This window comes from Saccoglossus kowalevskii, chromosome 1 (genome assembly GCF_978046115.1).
Source record: "Saccoglossus kowalevskii chromosome 1, keSacKowa6.1, whole genome shotgun sequence".
Classification (NCBI taxonomy): domain Eukaryota; kingdom Metazoa; phylum Hemichordata; class Enteropneusta; family Harrimaniidae; genus Saccoglossus; species Saccoglossus kowalevskii.
Genome location: NC_140641.1, coordinates 28,437,771 through 28,457,780, shown reverse-complemented (window position 1 = coordinate 28,457,780; position 20,010 = coordinate 28,437,771). Strand labels below are relative to the sequence as shown.

Here is a 20,010-nt window from a genome sequence, read left to right as displayed (position 1 = left end):
AAAAGCTACGACTTATTGACTAAAAGTTCTTCGAGAATTCGCGAGACCGGAATGACCTTACCCAAAGTTCTAAGCGCCAAATTGCAACTTCCGGTATGCACAGGTCGTTCTCGTCAATCTGTGCGTTGTTTATAAATTATTACTAGATTTGTTCTTGAAATGACGAGACATCAGAGAAATTGTACTGCCGGTACAGTATACTCATATCATGAACGGAAGAAAGACACAGGTATCAAATTTGTCTGTATTGTCTTTTTCACTGGGCCGAAAACTCGATTTTTTGGGGGAAAACGGCAGTCACTTTAACTTGAAGACTGAAACCCACAGGGCACAGTCATATTACATCATGGAGCTAAGCTTAAATATGTGTAATTGATGACTGAAAATCAAAGTAATTCGATCAGTACAATTTATTAATAATTTTTCCTATTTTCACTTCTGTCTCTTAGTGTAGTGAGGATGAAAACAGACGATTCACAGACTCCGCTGAACTATTCCCAAATACAGCTTCCTTTCCCCAATACTAATGCTAATTCCTTCGTTTTCCCCTTTTTCCTACCTCTCTAAATTTCTTCTTACTGTTTCGATTCATACTAGAGATATACCGATGTACAACCTGACCATTTTGTATTTCCTTGTTTTAGCTGCATCAGGATATGGCTCCCAAGCTGGTAGATTAGGTAAAGACTCTGGGAGAAACTTTGATTGTTGCTGTTTAACTTTGCAGCCATGTGCTAATGCGGTCCTCACGTAAGTTATTATGATTATTTAAATCAGCAAAAAAATGAAAGCATCTTGCTCTGTGATATTATGTTATTAGTATGCTCGTGGTACTAGTAGCTGTTAATGATTTGGTTTGAGCATGATGAAGGATAACGACTGAGTTAATGTGCCTGTAAAATGGCTGCTATTTTCTTACCTAAAATTATCCAATGATACATAAATATTATTAATTTTTATGTTTCTAAGCATAATTATTTTTTTTAAGTGAAAAAATGCGTTTTAAACTCAGTCTACGGTAACTTTAATTTTGTGTATTTTAAAACGAGGCTCCTCATTAGCTTCTCATTTGCATAACGGCTGTTGCAAGCTAAACCTCCCAAATCAGGTTTTCTAAAGACAACATAATTTGCATAACACATAAAGAGGTGAATGCATCATTATTTGGGGAGTCTACCTATGCCTTCTTTCTGTAAATAAAATCATAGCTCAGGCTAAATGCATTCATTCAAGTACTGTTCCGACTGATGAAGGGTTCAACATAGAACCCGAAACAGCACCATCACACTAGTGAATAATCCAATCACGGATAAATTTGAGTGCTGTATCGACATAGGCTTTCTTCGTACTCAGTTTTGTATTCCATTATTGTTTCGGTGTTTACTTCTATCAGGATCACACCTGAAAACTATTTTAACACGGAATTCTACATCTGTTACGTATTTAGTTAGCTAATGCAATACTGCCCTCAGTCGTTGAAATGTTCGTCAATCCACCACCTCCATCAATATAAGCATTATTAGCAAATAATTTTCACTTTATGATATGTATAAACCACTGGCACAATTATTAATGTAATAGTCAGCTGTCTTGGTATTTTATTTAAATAACTACACAACTCTGTAATATGCCTGTCCCGTTCATCATAGACCTTAGATTGATAGGCTTGTGATTTTATTCTTGTTTTCTAAGCTATCTCTTCTGTACCCAAAACAAATTCTTGAGATATCACTGTTTAATATTTAACAACTGGTAAGCTATTTTACACAGTTTGCACTTTCTGAATTCTGACCCTCAATTTAGGAGGTTTAGCTTGCAACAGCCGATAATGATACAGTAATTCCCCCTCGGCCTGTGAAGGGGAAGTTGCTGGATAGCTTGCATTGCCGATACATGTAATTAAGGCAAATTTCTTGTGCTGTTTTCTTGTCTTTGACTAAATTGCCACTTATGTACTTGTTCGTCGAGGAAGAATGGACCATAATGAACCATAGTTATTAGTATAAAGTTTGTTGCATGGGGTTGAATCAGATGCGAAATATGTCCGGTCTGGTGTAGCTAGTCACTGTGGTCGTCGCCGTCACCGGCGCAGGTTTGTACACTGTCGCTGGACTCCGGCATTGGACAAAATCAAATTTGATGCCTGAATCGTCACGTCACTACACTGTTTTATTTCATCGTTTGCTGAGTAAAAAACACATTCAAAATTATAAGGGAACATATTTTGACTTTCTAAACATTAAATTATAGTGATTAATAAAATAGAGAAATAATTAAAAAAAAAACGACAAAACACAGTTACTAAATAAATGACTGCTGCATGGAAATAATTTTGTTGTAATGGGTGAACGAGTCGGATCATGACGGGGACAAGTGCGTGAATGGCGGCGTTTAATTGGAAAACCAAATAATTGAGAGCGACTCACATACAGCCAAATTCAGAGTGGATTTAGCGTGATTTTCATAATTATGACATCATATTAAAAAAATACATTGACAGCCCAAGCCCGGATTCTTATTCCATGAAATATTATGCAGATCAAGCTGCAAGTAAAGGCAACAAAGGTGTGAATTCGACATTCAACACCAATCACCGAACAATTCAGACAGCCTGCAAAAATGAAAACAGCCTGAGGGCTGCGTAATTTCCTGTTTGTCTGACGCTTCGTTTTCGTGTCATTCTCAAAATTACTGCTACCTTTTACCATGGAGCTCCATGCTTTTACATAACACGAGTGGTTTCTATAAAACGATAATCAGGATCGCGAAAAAAATCAAATCATTTGAAACACTTACTCGACGTCTCTCTTCCTTCTGAAATCCGCCTCAGTGATCATGGGCTAGTCCGGAATCTATTTTTTTTCGAAAACATTTTGTATTGCGCCAGGTTTAAGTTGTTAGCGATTCTGGTTAAAACCTAGTTGTTTTGTCATAGACAAGGACAGTTTTTTGAAAAAAAGAATCTGAGGTGAAGTGGACACTACATACCGTAAAAACTCGATTAATTCGCGGTAGTAAAAATAATTATTTTTTCAAGTGCACGAATTAATAGCATCAAAACGGAAATTATTGGTTTTTGATGCGCGAATTAAAAGAGTACTTTTTGATCGATTCAAAAAGGAGCTGTTTTCATAAATTTATTAGTAATCTGTTTTGTTTTCCAATGAACACGATTACAGGACGTTTTTTAGTGCCTCTGAGACTCGTGGCTAGCGACATTCATGGCGTATTGTCGGGCAGAGAACACGCACTGCGTCAAGGACCACGCACCATGTTCCACTTGAAATGAAACAGTGAAATGGCAAAGGTCACTCTGTACACAAACAAACAATGAACACGTGGCTACAAAGTAGCCGTCTGGCTGCACTGCCTTTTTTAGCTCCGCTGTCGACTTTGTCGAGCGGAGCTTATCATATGAGTGATTGTCCGTCGTCCGTGTCAATGTTTTACTTTTTCGACTTCTTCTTGAAAACTACAAGCCTAAATGCTTTGATACTTGGTGTATATGTACCTTGGGTAGACCTCTCTTAGGTTTGTTCATTTCATGTTGATATCTTCAATTCTCTAATTTTGGTGAATATTTTTGTCATTTTTGGTAAAAACTGATATTTTCAACTTCTTGTTAAAAACCGCAAGTGCAATTGCTTTGATATTACATTTATAGGTACTACATGTGGACCTCTCTCAGATTTGTTAATTTTGTAATGATATCTTTAATTCTTTAATTTTGGTGAATATTTTTGTCATTTTTGGTAAAAACTGATATTTTCGACTTCTTGTTAAAAACCGCAAGTGCAATTGCTTTGATATTACATATATAGGTACTACATGTGGACCTCTCTCAGTTTTGTTCATTTTGTAATGATATCTTTAATTCTCTAATTTTGGTGAATATTTTTGTCATTTTTGGTAAAAACTGATATTTTCGACTTCTTGTTAAAAACCGCAAGTGCAATTGCTTTGATATTACATATATAGGTACTACATGTGGACCTCTCTCAGATTTGTTCATTTTGTAATGATATCTTTAATTCTCTAATTTTGGTGAATATTTTTGTCATTTTTGGTAAAAACTGATATTTTCGACTTCTTGTTAAAAACCGCAAGTGCAAATGCTTTGATATTACATATATAGGTACTACATGTGGACCTCTCTCAGATTTGTTCATTTTGTAATGATATCTTTAATTCTCTAATTTTGGTGAATATTTTTGTCATTTTTTGGTGAAAAGTGATATTTTCGACTTCTTGTTAAAAACCGCAAGTCCAATTGCTTTGATACTACATATATAGGTACTACATGTGGACCTCTCTCAGATTTGTTTATTTCGTGATGATATCTTCAATTCTCTAATTTTGGTGAATATTTTTGTCATTTTTGGTAAAAAGTGATATTTTTGACTTCTTGTTAAAAACCGCAAGTTCAATTGCTTTGATATTACATATATAGGTACTACATGTGGACCTCTCTCAGATTTGTTCAGTTTGTGATGATATCTTCAATTCTCTAATTTTGGTGAATATTTTTGTCATTTTTGGTAAAAAGTGATATTTTCGACTTCTTGTTGAAAACTGTAAGTCCGATTGCTTTGATATTACATATATAGGTACTACATGTGGACCTCTCTCAGATTTGTTCGTTTTGTGATGATATCTTCAATTCTCTAATTAATTTATTTTGGTGAATATTTTTGTAATTTTTGGTAAAAAGTGATATTTTCGACTTCTTGTTAAAAACTGTAAGTCCGATTGCTTTGATACTATTCATATTGTTCATTTTCTAATGATGTCTTCAGTTCTTTAATTGAAATGTGCATTGCTAACAGCGGAGCTATCTCAGCCGATAGGCTGCTTGTTTACCTTGCCCGTACCATCAAAGATGGAAGGGAAAGGTATATTAAGGGAAAGATTTTGTCCGGCGTTGTCGTCGTCGTCGTTGTCGTTAATAATTGTTATTGTGTGCATGATAACTTTACTAATTCTATTCCAAACTTCATCAAACTTGGTCACCTTGTTCATCAGTATAAAGTCTTCCCTGAATTTGAACAACAGATGTCCTGTATGAAAATATCATGCAAAAATTGAGAAAAACTGATAAAATATTTCGACTGTTTCTACTTGACTGATCACTGGTGATACACATCAAAGGTCACTGATCTCAGTGGAAATATGCATTGTTGTATGTGTTCAATGAAGCAAATGATTTATCTTGTAATAATATCCTTGGTAATGTATCTCAGAATCCCTTACTGGGTTTCAAAACCAACTCATGGAGAGATTGCACAGTCTGATACACATTTGCAAACCTACCAATAAATCTTTACAGAAAACAAGATGTCAGAAAATCAATATAGGCACTCCTATGAACTGGGTGCTAAACTTTGATCAAGATCTGAAGCTAATAGAAAATCTGTTTAGTTCAAAGTTATCAAATCAAAAACAATACATAAAAAATACATAAAAAGCAAAACATTTCATCCACATTTTAAAAAGAAAATTGTTCTAAAATATATGTATTCTGTATTTGACAAACAGTTCATTTGACAAATGAAAACTCACAGGAATATGTTTCAGCTATTAGAACAGAATGATAGTTTTTATAATACTAGTTTAAAAACTCACTTCAAACAAAGATTGCAGTGTTTGAAGATGTAGGTTCTCAGGAGGCAACAGTACTGTTGACTTCTTCCTCCACTGGACACCAACTAACTATTTAAAGCAGAGCTTGCAACATGATAGCTATTCATAAAGGGTGTTTTTTTTTTTTACTTTTCATATAATACAGTAGTCACACAATGAGGCAGTTCATATTTGTTTCAGTGAATCATTAATTTTTGACAGACACCTGTACAAAATACTTGGACAAAAGCCAGCTAAGATTTTCTGTTATCTTGCACGTTTTATGAATCTATTCACGTCTAAATGCAGTACTTTTTTTTTGCAATGAGGCATGTTTTTATACTAAAATATCTGAATTACTTTGAATAAAGCTGGAAATTATGTCCCTTAAAATAATTAAACAAATAAGGCACCAATGTTTTTGTAAGATATTTACATCTTTAAAGGACATTCGGTAGACTGATTCCCCACTGTTAGTTCAACCCCAAAACTTTTTTGTATTCAAAATTAATTATGACAATGTATATTTATATTGAAACAAACTATGTTAAAGGGAATTATATTATATAACAAAGGGCAAGGTCACCAGAGTTCAACTATGTTTTTATTTTTCTAGGCATCGCCCGGGCGATGTTATGACAGATATTACGAAGCCCATCTTGTCGGGAAAAATAACCCTGCATTGATAAAAATGGTCTCAGAAAATGTTTAGAAAAAAATAATGTTTCGCGTTGACCAAATATAATCATGCAAAGTATAAATTCAAAGTGTTTTAATACATTGGTGAGAGGTCGTATCACTAAGAAGGAAAAGCAAGCCAAAGTCGAAACGGGGTGCATCATGGACATGACACAACACACGCTGCGACAACTAAGTGATCAGCGACATCATTTTGGGACGCAATTGAACTTCAAGTACTTTTTTGCGAAACTTGTTGCACGGCGAGGCTGACATCAAGTGTGTGTTGACCGAATTTTGACCCCAAGTCGCGCGCTGAACTGGCGCGTTACCTTAGCAACCCTTTTTTTTCGTGCCTCGCGCGTCAAACTAGTAAAATTGTTATTATATCTGAAGGTACTGTAATTACGCAACTTGTATGCAACTCTGTACTGGCTTGAATATATCAACTTGAACGTCGTTTACTTAGTGCACTGCTTTTCTAATCACGCAAATTTGTTTACAATATTGTACCGGCTCTGTACTTCGTTATGTATTGCTTTCATGATAATTAGTTTTTTTTCAACTATTGTTAGGGCACTGACCCGGGGTATTGGGTCTGTGAATATTTCAATATCACCGACTTGATAATGCGTTGCATTCATAATAATTATGCAAACATAAACATACCATACGTCAAATAAAATTTTACTATAATATAATAAACTCTGGGCAGCGGACTTCGATCGCATTATTCATGTACATTTCGACTGAACTCTAATAACCATGCGTTTGAATTACGTGCGGCACTGGGCAATGGCATCCAGAGTTCATGCACTGATATTTAAATTCGGGCCACCCAGCTTGACGCAAATCAATATAGTTACTTGTCATTTGTTCGAAAAATCTTTTAACGAAGAGTTAACTGGGGTTTAAATGAAAGGGACAGTCTTTTTTGGACAAAAAACACATCAGTACAAGATTATGTGTGCAAGGTTAGATTTATAGAAGGTACATGACTGCTTAACTTTGTGTTTTTTACCGAATCCGGTATAATGAAAATGTGACACGAGGTCAATCGCCCGACCATTCAAAAATGTCAATTTACGCACCATAGGGCGGTTCACTTAAATGACGTAATAGAATAATGGCGGGCACATGGTCAAAATTGGCAGATAATGAAAAATTGGCAGATATAACATCGATTGAAGAAGAACTGATGAACTATCATGATTTTTTTTGTATTTGTAATGGTGATGAAACGTAATCAATGATTGCCTGTGACAATAAAGATTGTATTACTCAATGATACCATTGTCATTTCAAATTGTTTGAAATTCTTTGATCGAATTAACCGCATTGAACCACAATTCAAGTTCCTTTCGCCTATCCGTAAACTTACTTATATTTTTTTTCAGGATAACCATGAAATCATCCAAAGTATTGCAAGATTTGTATACACAGCTTTTCAGATTAGATATACATGTAATTTGTTAGTGTGAGTTCTCCAATAGATGAGTTGTACAGTCAAACCTCGTTAGTGCGAATATCAAGGCCCCAGGTGAATATATTCGTTATAACCGGTGTTCGTAATAACCGATCACCACTAGAGGGCGCTTTACAGAAACAAACTAATTACCATAAGTCAGGGTAAACAAAACTATGGCGCCATTTTAAACACTAGACCAAGCATTAAAAACACACAAATAGTATTGAAATAAACGTCGTCATGTTTATTAAAATAATATTAAAATGGAAAATACAAATGTTGAATTCGGAATGCTTCATTCTCTGTCCTAAATCTTCGGCCTTTGCCTGGAGGATAGGACCGCTGATTGGGACATTCATAGAACGGGCACTGGTAAACCATTTCAGCAATGCCTGCTCAACGTCGTCGACTGCTGAAAACCGCATTCGCTTCCGGCACGGCTCAATTTTGTTGTGTTCGAACATCTTCAAAACATCAGTTTTTTTCTTTAAAATCGTTGACAGTGTACTGGGTTTAACATCAAATTTTCGACAGACATCGCCGTGACGAATGCCCGACTCAATCGCTTTGATCATTTGGACTTTACAGTCCAACGACAAGGCACGCCGTTTGACACGAGTTGACATTTTGAAGTCGGGACGGAAACTGGCATCTCACTCGTAGTCGCCGTAATTTATCTAAAATTTACAGCGTCCATGCTTCACACTTTTTTATTGTGAATCTTAAAATTAAAAACTCGAGCAGCAAGGGCGTCGAAAGTGACTAGACACTGGAAGTCACGTACACAAAAGATTTTCACGCCCAGTGAATGGCTACATTGTTTTTATTTTACGCTGCACAGCTCAAGCCCACTGCCAACAGCGGAAGCGTAACACCGTGTATTTGGCGGTTCGTTTTAGGATTTCGCAGCTGTTTGAGCGAATGAAATGTTTGCTAGAGGTGTTACAGACCATTGTTTTTCAGAGAAAATCCTTTCGTACTAAGCGGGTTTTCGTAATAAACGAGTTCGTTCTAAGCGTTGTCAATTACCATAGGGATAATGGATTTTCAAACGGGACTTCGGTGTTCGTTCGTTGTAACCGGTATTTCGTTGTAACCGAGTTCGTATTAACGAGTTTTGACTGTATATGTGTGTGTATGTGTGTGTATGTGTATATATATATAATACTTTAATTTATTGAGGTGAAAAAAAAGTCACGCCTGTAACTTTCGCATTGTAATCTGTTCCCCCAGGTTAGTGGGGTATATTTCTTCAGAGAAATGGAAATAAAATAATAATAATAACATAAGGTGATTATGCCTGAATAAATGTATTTTTGTGCTAGGCACTGGCTCAAATATTTAATTTTTTCAAAAGAAAGCATTACATATTTCCATAAGAATGGCATTACAATCTATGGTTATTTAGTGCACTATCCCTGCATCAACTAGAAACTTCTTGGTCGTATTTCACTGCCCTGTGTCAATCTTAAAATTTGTATTTTTACTGTTTTTTTTGCATGTATGTATTACTTTGTAGGCCTGATGGATGGCTATATGATAAAGAAGCTATTCTTGAGTATATCCTACATCAGAAGAAAGAAATAGCCAGAAAAATGAAGGAATATGAAAAACAGAAAAAACAATTAGAAGTAATACTATTAATTCTCATCTTACCATCATGATTCATCGACATTTTATTGTAATTCTGTCTATTTTCTTTGGACTTTTGTCTGGAATGCCATGATGTGCCTTTGTAACCAATGCATCAACTTCCCATGGAATTGTATATTTCATATTTGCTTTATTAGAAGCGCATCTCCAAAAGAAGTGTAAATAAACAAAAATAGCATTTGTTGTATACTGAATATTTATAGATTACTTAATTTGACCTTAGAAATACGTTACCCTTAATTCATGTAAGCATAACAAAAAATCATTCTTCTCTTTTACTGATTTTTACTGATCAAAATTTGGAAGCAGTGCTAGACTGGCAAAAAAATGAAATTGAAATATAATTTATACATACCCTGCAATAGATAGAAGGAGCAGTCTGATTTGGCTGAGTATTCTTTATTTCAACTGTAGCGCAGCGACTAGCGTACACCTTAGTACACAAATTTCACACGTATATCAAGCCACACATTATTTTCTCTATCAAATTCAAGATGGCCAAATAGTGACTATCTTTGTACTTAAAAATTTATCAAAATCAGGCTTTTCTGCCATTCCGTTGTTTATGAAACTTGGTAAATACACTGACTAGAATATATCCACTGTCTTAAGAATGTGCTGACTGCATCAAATTTATTGCAGTGTGTAAGTAAGCTTGCCTTTGTATATACTGGTAGTGATACTGTCAATTTTTTTAAAACATTATACATGTATCAATCAATTTTGTCAGGAGGAAGAAGTTAAGAAGAACAATCAGAAAACACAAACCTCACTGAAAAGATTTGCTGAAACTGGTAAGACTTCTGTCAATTTACTTACTACATCATTTTCCCCACTTCTATTAGTATACATGTGCATTTTTTGAAATCCATGATAACTCTTTTAAAGGTGGATTTAGTTGGATGAATGAAATGCTTCTCTATTGTGCAATAACTGTTGTCATAACCATGCTGAATTCCATCACTTGTGTTTGTACTTGATTAAACTATGGAGCTAAATTACCTCCAGTGTTCTCGCCAGGCCAAAACAGCGTCACGGGCCGCGACGCGATCGGATTTGCCCCCGACACTATGTGTTTCCTCCGCGATGCCATTATTTATCCCGTGATCTGATTTCTTCAGTCTCTCACAGACTGTAAAGTTTCCTGGCTAACTAGTTAAATCTACAAATGCATTGTATTAACGCCAATTTCCCGGGATAATCCTGTTGTTTCTCATTGGTTGGATATTGTTTTAAAAAAACAAAGCAGTTCTATAAAGACAAAGCCGTAAGCCCCAGTGTCAAGCGCTCTTTGCCAAACGTATATTCATATGCAAATGATATAGTCACACTTGGGGTCAAAAGCCACATGTTTCCGGTGTGTACGAAACGTATTTTCATTATTATTTTTAGAAATTATTCTAAGTTTTGATTTTTGTCAGTATTTTTGATATTATATTTGTTTTTTGAGATCAAAATGTGAAAAAAAATATATATTTAAGATGTAAACAATTTTGACCTCGTGATTGTGAATCCAAGATGGCGTCACCCACGTAAAATCCAGCGAGCGTGAACTTCCCACTCGAATCGCATATTGTGCTCAGATTCGAATGAATTAAGTGAAGCATAATTGAAAATAATATATTTATCAAGAAATCGGGAATTCTAATCAAGAAACGTGTGGAAATTGGAGTGACACTTGTGTTATTTCTTGGAAGAAAAGCCTCAATTTTACGTGGTATAACAATGGCGACAATTCGTAATTCAGACCTCCGTTGTCTCAAATTGTTCACAATTGTGTTGAACAGACAACATCGATGATTAAAAAAAATACATAAAGATGGATAATTTCAGCCAGAAAAACTATTATTGTTCGAACAGTAGCATAAGTATCGTGACTCGTAACAGTTGTTGTACTTAACCGGAAAACAACAGAAACGGAAGACAAGCAATGAGAATAATCAACCCAATGTTTAATTTACCGGGACTGAACAGGGTTTTATAAAGTTGCTGTTTGCTGGGCCAAGCAAAGAAACAGAAAACTCAGTATTTCTGCGGGACATTTGCAATACTAAACATGCAGTGCAATAATTGTATACAGATTGTACATAAAATAAATAGAAAAAAAGGAAAAAAACTGGTTTTGTTTTATTTCCCAATACGACAAACAATATGTTAATTTATGCTAATTATATGCTAATTTTTATGCAAATTAGCCGCGACTCTAAGAAAAAATTCTGGGGAGAACACTGTACCTCTGCGGTTAAACATGCTTGTTTGCTTATTTAAGATAGATGTTTATGCAATATATATTTAGTTTATTGATATTTGTTTGAGTAGTCTCTAGTAGTGTTCACGCACAGCTCCTTAACCCTGAGCTAAGAACAATTTTGTGAACGCTTAGCACGAGTTAAGAAATGCCAAGTCTGGATTAGATTTGGCCTGTTTTTGAGTCCTCTTCCAGATCCGTAGCACGGACTAACAACAAGACTCTTTACTACTTCCTGTTATTCTGCAGTATGCACTTTCTAAATTTGCTTTGGTATTATTTTATAACTGTACATGTAGAACTTGCATGTATACCTTCCAAGTTACTGTACTAGTAATCATAGTTAAAATGACTGAAGATTTTTGTATACAAGTTTGGACATCCCTTAGTGGGTGCTAACTACTGTTTCGTCCCATGTGTGAATGATATGCAAACATATGAAGTAGAATATGTACTTCTTGTACATAATGTAGCATGAATGCTACTTCTGTATTTTTGTAAAGTTTTGGTAACTTGTAATAATATTGAGTTTCGACTTTAATATTTAATAACTTATTTATTAATCGATTTTATTGATTTTGAATATTTTCTAGTAACTCAATCAGTGCTCTGCAATTATTGTCTACTTAACCTTGAATTTGTTTTTCTTTGAAGAGAACAGTATCACTACCAAGCCAATCAACCCTTTCACTAATGGTCCACCAGCTAAGAAACAAAAATTGACTCAAACAGAGTCTGAACCAATGCCAGGATGCAGTAAAGACAGTGATGACAGCAGTAACAACACCACCACCAAAGACTTGCCTAGTTTTTGGATTCCTTCATTGACACCAGATGCTAAACCCACACTAGTTAAAAAACCAGTGAGTAAAACCCATGGATTTTCTTAACATTTTTCAAGTAGTCTTATTATGTTAGTAAATAGTGAGTGGACAAATACTCACTTTGTTTACTTTTAGCAGATATTCAGCTTTTAAATCAACAATATTCATATTCTACGGTTAAACTGCTACAGCTGTTATACAGCATGCAATTTTATGTTAACACATAAATGTATTTTATTTTTGTATACACTGCATGGTGGGTCCCTTATGACAATGGGGCACGGCATATCATGGTGGGGGTGCATATTCACTAAGTTACACATTGTTGTCAAAACATCCATAAATAATCTAACCAATCATAATACTTTGATGGTTCATTGTACTGTAGTGCATGTGATCATAAATAGTTAGATCAGCTTTGTTTGATATGCCTTTAAGTTTGGAACGTATTTATTTGCAGTCTAAACAAGTGCTCTGTCCAATGAGTGGAAAACCATTGAAAGTCAAAGATTTGATTGATATTGAGTTTGTCCTCATAAAAGATAAAGATGACAAACGAAGCCTTGTGACCAAAGACGCCAGATACATGTGTGCTGTAACTCATGATGTACTGTCTAATTCCACACCATGTGCAATATTGAAAACTAGGTAAGCCTCTTTTTAACACAGACATTTTGCAGTATGCATTTGAATTTTGTGTAATCAAATAATGTATTTTACACACACACATTGTATACATCGCATGGGACCCGTATCAAAAACGATGCGGCACAACGACTTGGGTTCTTTTAAGATAAGAATACTAATGCCAATATTTGTATTGTCACTACAAGCAACGTTAGAGACAAGTCTGACAAGTGCTTATGTAGTACCCTACACAGATCGACCCTCAGGCTTTAGTTTGAAATTATTATTTTCTCTTTTCTTTCAGTCGTAAAGTGATCACAATGGAATGCATCAACAAATTAATCAAGAAAGATATGGTAGATCCTCTGACAGAAACCAAAATTACAGACAGTGACATTATTCAACTACAAAGGGTGAGTAAATTGATAAATAATGTATTATAATGAAAGTGATGACTTGGATGATCTTTTTGAAGCTGTGTAAATCACATGGTATATGTATGAACGCATGCAGTAAAAATAGCTACTAGTAGATTCACAGAAGATAAATTTATTTGTTCCTGTTTGGATGAAGTCTAAAACACAGATTTATAGATTCACTTATGTCTATTGTGCGTGTGAAGATTAGACTGATCATGTTCAAACTTCACACATCCAATTCAAGATGACTGAATGATGGCCATTTTAAAGTTGAAAATACATCAAAATCAAACATTTCTGCCACCTGAATCTTCACATATTTTGTTCATATTGGTACATACCAAAAAAAATCAAGGTCTGTATTAAATTTGCAAACCCAGTTAATATCCAAACACTATTTATTAAATGTATCCTTTTAATTTTCGATGTGCCAGAACGGATTTAAATTTGTACCTATTAATTTGCACTCTGACTTTTTATGCATTGTCTTTTAAATTACTTTCAACATTGTATTGCCATGTATTTCTCTGGTGATAACATCCAGGGATCACAACACATCGTATCGTAAGACAAGAACTTCAATCTTTTTACTTGCGACATAGACATATTTGCAGGCATGTGCTGAGAAAATTAATGCTTTAAAGCATTGCATATAGATTCTACCATTTCCTCTGTAAATGCAGAAACAAAGTATGACTGGCTGTTGTTGAAAGGTTAATCATGAGTTTGTTGCCTCCATATATTGATGCCATGAATGACCTGATGTTTGCATTTACATCTTTGATTGGACAGCTCTTGACCCCAATTTTTGTGTGCAGTATGCTGTACAGTAGTCTGTGCTCGCCAGAAGCTCTATTGCGACACCGTATGCATGAACTTCTTGCTAAACCTATCAATGCCAGATAAATTCATGGCAAATGTTCTTATCTGTTTTTATTCAGAAAAATGAATCGTATTTATTGAGTCAATCCAAAAATATTTGCACACAAGAAAAAGTTATTTTCATTTCTATACTATTAATTCATGCTCTAGAAAAAACAAATATTTTTACCAACAAGAATTAATTGAGTTTTCATAATACATTGTACTTAACGATTGGCTACATTGTCTACTACTAGTAATTACTCCAAGCCAGCAGTCAGGAAACAAACCCTGAAATATTTTAATTATATAGCATATCAATATCTGTATTATGTTCATGATCGTTTAGTAGTGAAATAAAATAATTAGAAATAATTGTTTCACCACAAAATAGGGTAAAATGTATAATCTACAAGGCATGTTGGGAAATGTGATCTCCGCCGTGAATCATTTTTGGTACACGTTTTTTTCCAAAAAACATTATCGCAGTTTATGAAATTTATTAGTTTTGTTCTGCTTTTAAGATGTGTTCTTTTCTAACATTTTGTTTTATTTCTATTCGACATGAGTTGTTTATGGTATGTTTGTACAATCCAAGGTGACAAATCAGTAAATAGTCGTCAATTTCTTTGATTTATAATTACAAAATGCAACAATACATAATTGATGTGTCACTTGTGTGTATTGAATAAAAGGAAAAAAACATCAAAAGGCTGTTTTGTGTGTCAAGCTTTTCAAAATTTTAGGTTTTGTCTTGTAATTCATGGTAAATAACAATTTTTTTCTCATTTTCCCCTTAATATTCATGAATATATCCCTTTGTTTATAAATATGCTAAATTTTGTGTTGGTTCAAAATATAAGCTTTTATAAGGGTTGCTATAAGTAGCTGGACAACAGCAAGGGCTCTGCTTGCTGCCAAGCTTCAAATGATGACATTGCATATTCAAACAAAGTTTTATCAAATTCAATACTGTCTATCTTTAAAATACTTCTATCATGTCACACATATTGACATGTAAGTTCTGATATAAAAAATGGCCGACTCATTTGCTAATGCATGATGGAAACTGTGTCATGTCAATGACTTGTTTTATCTTTATTTTCCAGGGTGGTACAGGATATGCTGAAACTGGTGTTGACTTGTATGCCAAGAAATACCGTCCTGTCATGATGGCATCATAACACAACATGAATGAATCCAAGCTCAACAACATCTGTCTACTATAATAAATCATGTGTACCATAAACTTTGACAAAGGATAAAGCATAACAAGATGTTTGAAATACTCAAGCGCTTTCTGGACACTATCTACATTCGTGTCAAATCAGCTTATCTGAAGGGTCATTTTATCATCAAAGCGCCCTCTAGAGTATGATTTGTAATGTTTGCCAATAACCCACACAAACCTCTTGCAGTATTGGTAAATTAAAGAAAGAAAAAAAGACAAATGAATTTGAGAATAGTTATGGCAATGCGAATAGATCTGTACTTCAGTTCATTGATTAGTTTAATTATTGTGATGCCTTTTGTGTCGTGAACAAATAGCTTGTTTTTTTCCCCATAGATTTTCTTGATATTATACATGTACATTAACATTTTTGTTATGAGAGGTGAATAAGTAAATAAATGTCTTAGTTAATCAACATGCATGGTAGTTCTTACAGCAGATTTGACGTACGTTTTAGCCCCGGAAGCACAGCGTTGTAAGAGTGGCCAATATTTACATTTGTTCATAGCTGCGTTTTCTAACACCACAATAGATCTCTGCTATAACAAAAAAAAAAGTGAATGCCTGCCTTTAATTCCTCATACTGTAAAATACTTTATTTTAGCTGGAATTAATTTTCCCTGAAAAGACATTTTGGGTGTTTTGTATGGATTCTATTTTCACTGATTTTTGAGTTGAATGTAAAATACCGTATAGGAAAAAAAGTATATTCTCTGGATTTTATTTTCACTGAATCTTTCCTATAGCAAAAATTAATTCCAAGCGAAAATAAAGTATTTTACAGTACTCAAGATTTTAACTGAATTAAAGCCAATTAGATATGTGAGATTTTTACTGATACATAATGTTTTGGGTCATTAATAAGTTGTGTTTGGTTGAAATAAGTGCACATCAGTTTGCATGTCCTTGCCTTTTTTACTACAGCTGATGTATGGTAGGGTTTGTGCGAGCTGCTGCTAAGTAAATGTCCTCCGCTCTTGTTAAGTGTGTGAGAGCTATGCTTTGCACAGTATGTGGACTTAAACCTAAACCATGTGTGGTTGTTTACGTGAACACATTCACTTTTCACTGGATTTTCGCTATTTTCACTGATAAGTAAAATCTGCTAAATTATGTGAAATAGAACTTGTAGTTTCCCTGCCAGGTCCATGAAATCAAAACCCAGTGAAAATAAATGTTTCATAGAAATCAAATTGAACAAACTAATTGGAAGAAAAGCCCAAAGTATCCAGAAAGGTACTGTAGCCATTTTTATTAGCTCTTGGTAGACAAATTATTACTCTGTCTGTATTGCACAAATGTAGTAATTATATATTCACTTGTTTATGTACAAAGAAAGTCTGTAATTGTGCTACTTGAATGCTATGTGTACATCGTCAGCTTATTCATTTCACTCAAATGAATATAAATATTTTATTGCACCATATACACAATGTGAGAATAATGTAGGTGTCACTGGAGTTTTTTCATTCGATCGTCATGGTAAAGGGCGCCCTCAAGCTTCCCAAAAGAACTAAATGTTTCTGACAAGGAATTTTTAAAGGGGTACAAAAGTCTAGAATTTATCACTTTTAAAATAATTAAGTGTTTTATTGAAATAAAAATAGATTTAAATAAGTAAGACCGCCTCTATCGCTTTAAATGGCCCGTTTAAAAAAATGGGAAAATGAATAAAGGAAAGAAGTACTCAATTTGCAGTTTCCTTGCGGGCGCTACAGTCTACTGTGACGTCAATTGGAATAACGTTTACCCAATATCGTCCACAATATGCCATATTTATCGGTTTAGCAGTTTTTATTTATTTACAACTAGTATTTTAGCCAACAATGAGGGTTTGTTTTTCTTTTCTATGCCCAGGGTGATAGCTACATGATGCATTGTGTTGACGTACAGTTCCTCCACGTAAATAAATAAATGATAACATGTTTAAAAACGGCGAGCCCTGTATGATATTTGGATGGATAGATGGATGTAGTAAACAGAGATAGAAAACAGTCACAAAAGAATGTGCTCTGTACAGTGTCTGACATCAAAAGATGCAATTCTTAATCTGGACAGAAATAAATTGTCAGTAATTTACTTATTATCTTTTAACTAAGTGACAAGCAGGTCCACTGAAACATACATACCATTCATCAAATGTCTGGTGAATTTCAACATTTTGAATTTAAAGTATGTCAGATGACGCTACCGGGTAGGACATTCATGAAGCCCTGGAAGTCTTTCACGTGGAAGTGTCCCGAAGTCCAGACACTTGGTCGGATCACGGTGCTGACGCATTGCATTCGTGACGTATGCTTTTACCAGTGCCGGATCCAGAGGGGGGCATGCGCCCCAAACGCATGACGATTCATATCACAGGGTTTGCGCTAGTGTCTCGGCAAGACGAGTCCCACTTACAAAATTTTAAGAAATTGAAATTTGACCCTTTATAACTTTATTAGAGATTGGACCCCAATCTGATTAAAATCTGATGTAGTGTACGGGCTTTAATTATTTTGGCTATAAACTTATTTTAATTTTATGTTTTATTACTTTTGTTATTAATGCCTTTTTATTTTATTATTTTACTTTGATTTTGATTTTGTGATTTTTTTAAAATTCCGCCCTACATACGTAGGGCGGAATTAAAAAAAATCAAAATCAAAGTAAAATAATAAAATAAAAAGGCATTAATAACAAAAGTAATAAAATTAAAATAAGTTTATAGCCAAAATAATTAAAGCCCGTACACTACATCAGATTTTAATCAGATTGATTGGACCCCAGCTTGCCTGAAAAACTGGGTCCCTCTTCAATAATTGGAGTCCGGGAAGCAAAATATGGGGTTAACGCAATCCCTGATTTTTTATCATCTGGATTACGCATAGCTTCTCTGCGATTTTCGCTTGCCCCCCCCCCTCCATGTGACGAATTATAGTGGGGCATGATTTGCAAGAACATGTGATGTTGTAAATGAGTGTATCAACCGGGGGGGGGGGGCACTCGGCCAAAAGTAGGGTAGCTTGTGTGTTAGTAGATTTTGGAAATGGGAACTAAGCACGTGGTTATGATCCTATTTTATTACCCTGAAATTATAACCTACATATTATCTTACAGTGAATGTTCAAATAAAGTTTTGCATTTTCAGGATTAATAAATGGACTTTTATTTGCATTCCATGGTCACGTGATAGTGAAGTCATTGCAAAATCAGTTTGGTATAAGACATTGTTATTTCCGAGTCACTATATTTGCACACTTGCATCTAGCACATTTGCCGAGTGGCCCAAGAGGGCCCATCAGGTTATATTTGCAGATTCGGCATGTGTATTTGTGGACTTAATTTAAATTAACATAGGCAACTTGGGACAGATATGTCTTTTGAGCGCCCTACATAGTAACAGCTGAGTTGATGTTGTCGATAGAGGAACCAATACCATAGACGTACTAGTACGTACTAGTATATTTGCACACTTACTAGTACTAGTACGTACTAGTACGTCTATGCCAATACGAACATTTCCTGAGCAGCGACAATACTTGTATGCGAGTAACTTCGCGTCCAATTCAAATCCTGCTTATTATAGACTAGTGGAGAGAGAGCAAAAAAAAAAGATATAAAGGCAGTGATTCATCGGTGAAATCCATGAAGAGGATGACCGTACTCCTCGATGCATTTCACACATCGTCGCCAAGCGTGGGAAAGGAGGAGGGGGAGGTTCCATGCTAAAATATAATATTGTGGCTCCATAAGTTGTGTGTCAATAACAACACGTTTCAAATGAACTCATGCACAGTTGCAAAACATGATGTGATCGGTATCATGAAAATAGGTCAAATAAGTATATGTGTCAACGACACTGAAATACATTCTGTGACATTCAAGTGACCGGGCATAACGAGGTTATAATGTTTGAGATTGATTGTGGCCTATAGCAATGCCTCTTTCAACTTGAATGCTTTGTAACCCCCAGGGCTTAACGACATACACAATAGGTCCTATGGAAAGACATATCATTTGAAGTTCAACATAAAGCAATCCCATTGTCCAGAGCGAGTTTCCCACGGACAAGAACTGATTAAAAGGACATTGACGTTCAGTACCAGAATCTAGCAACATAAAACTCCCTCTTTTCCCTTATACATTCTCAATGAATAATAAGGAAAACTATAATTAAGTTTATGTCCTACAATAAACGGTTGCACCGAAAATATTCGCGGTGTAGGTTATCTGTAAAAGGGTTCGACGGAAAGATGGAATGTATATGAGAACACCCCAGAAGAAAACAGATCGACGTCACGGTGTTGATAGACGGAACGGTATTTAGAGATCAAATTTGTATACGACAGCTACAGCTACCCTCCCTAGCTTACCCTCACTGGGACTTGCATGAATTTTTA

At 34.9% G+C, this 20,010-nt stretch overlaps 1 protein-coding gene across 1 annotated transcript; it reads left to right on the top strand.

Moving 5' to 3' along the window:
- Positions 1 to 69: 69 nt before the first annotated feature.
- Positions 70 to 16,043, top strand: LOC100377564 (nitric oxide synthase-interacting protein-like). The gene is made up of 8 exons (XM_085500424.1): positions 70 to 229; positions 645 to 750; positions 9,285 to 9,396; positions 10,149 to 10,212; positions 12,321 to 12,529; positions 12,951 to 13,138; positions 13,422 to 13,530; positions 15,507 to 16,043. Exons 1-8 carry the CDS (start codon positions 160 to 162, stop codon positions 15,579 to 15,581), a joined length of 933 nt encoding a protein of 310 aa, XP_085356550.1. The 5' UTR covers positions 70 to 159; the 3' UTR covers positions 15,582 to 16,043.
- Positions 16,044 to 20,010: the final 3,967 nt, after the last annotated feature.

Bases quoted from the DNA above. Each gene is read 5' to 3' on its own strand.
- LOC100377564 (XM_085500424.1), top strand. From the start codon at position 160: ATGACGAGACATCAGAGAAATTGTACTGCCGGTACAGTATACTCATAT. The intron at 9,397-10,148 runs GTAATACTATTA...CAATTTTGTCAG, and splicing joins AACAGAAAAAACAATTAGAA to GAGGAAGAAGTTAAGAAGAA. The intron at 13,139-13,421 runs GTAAGCCTCTTT...CTTTTCTTTCAG, and splicing joins TGTGCAATATTGAAAACTAG to TCGTAAAGTGATCACAATGG.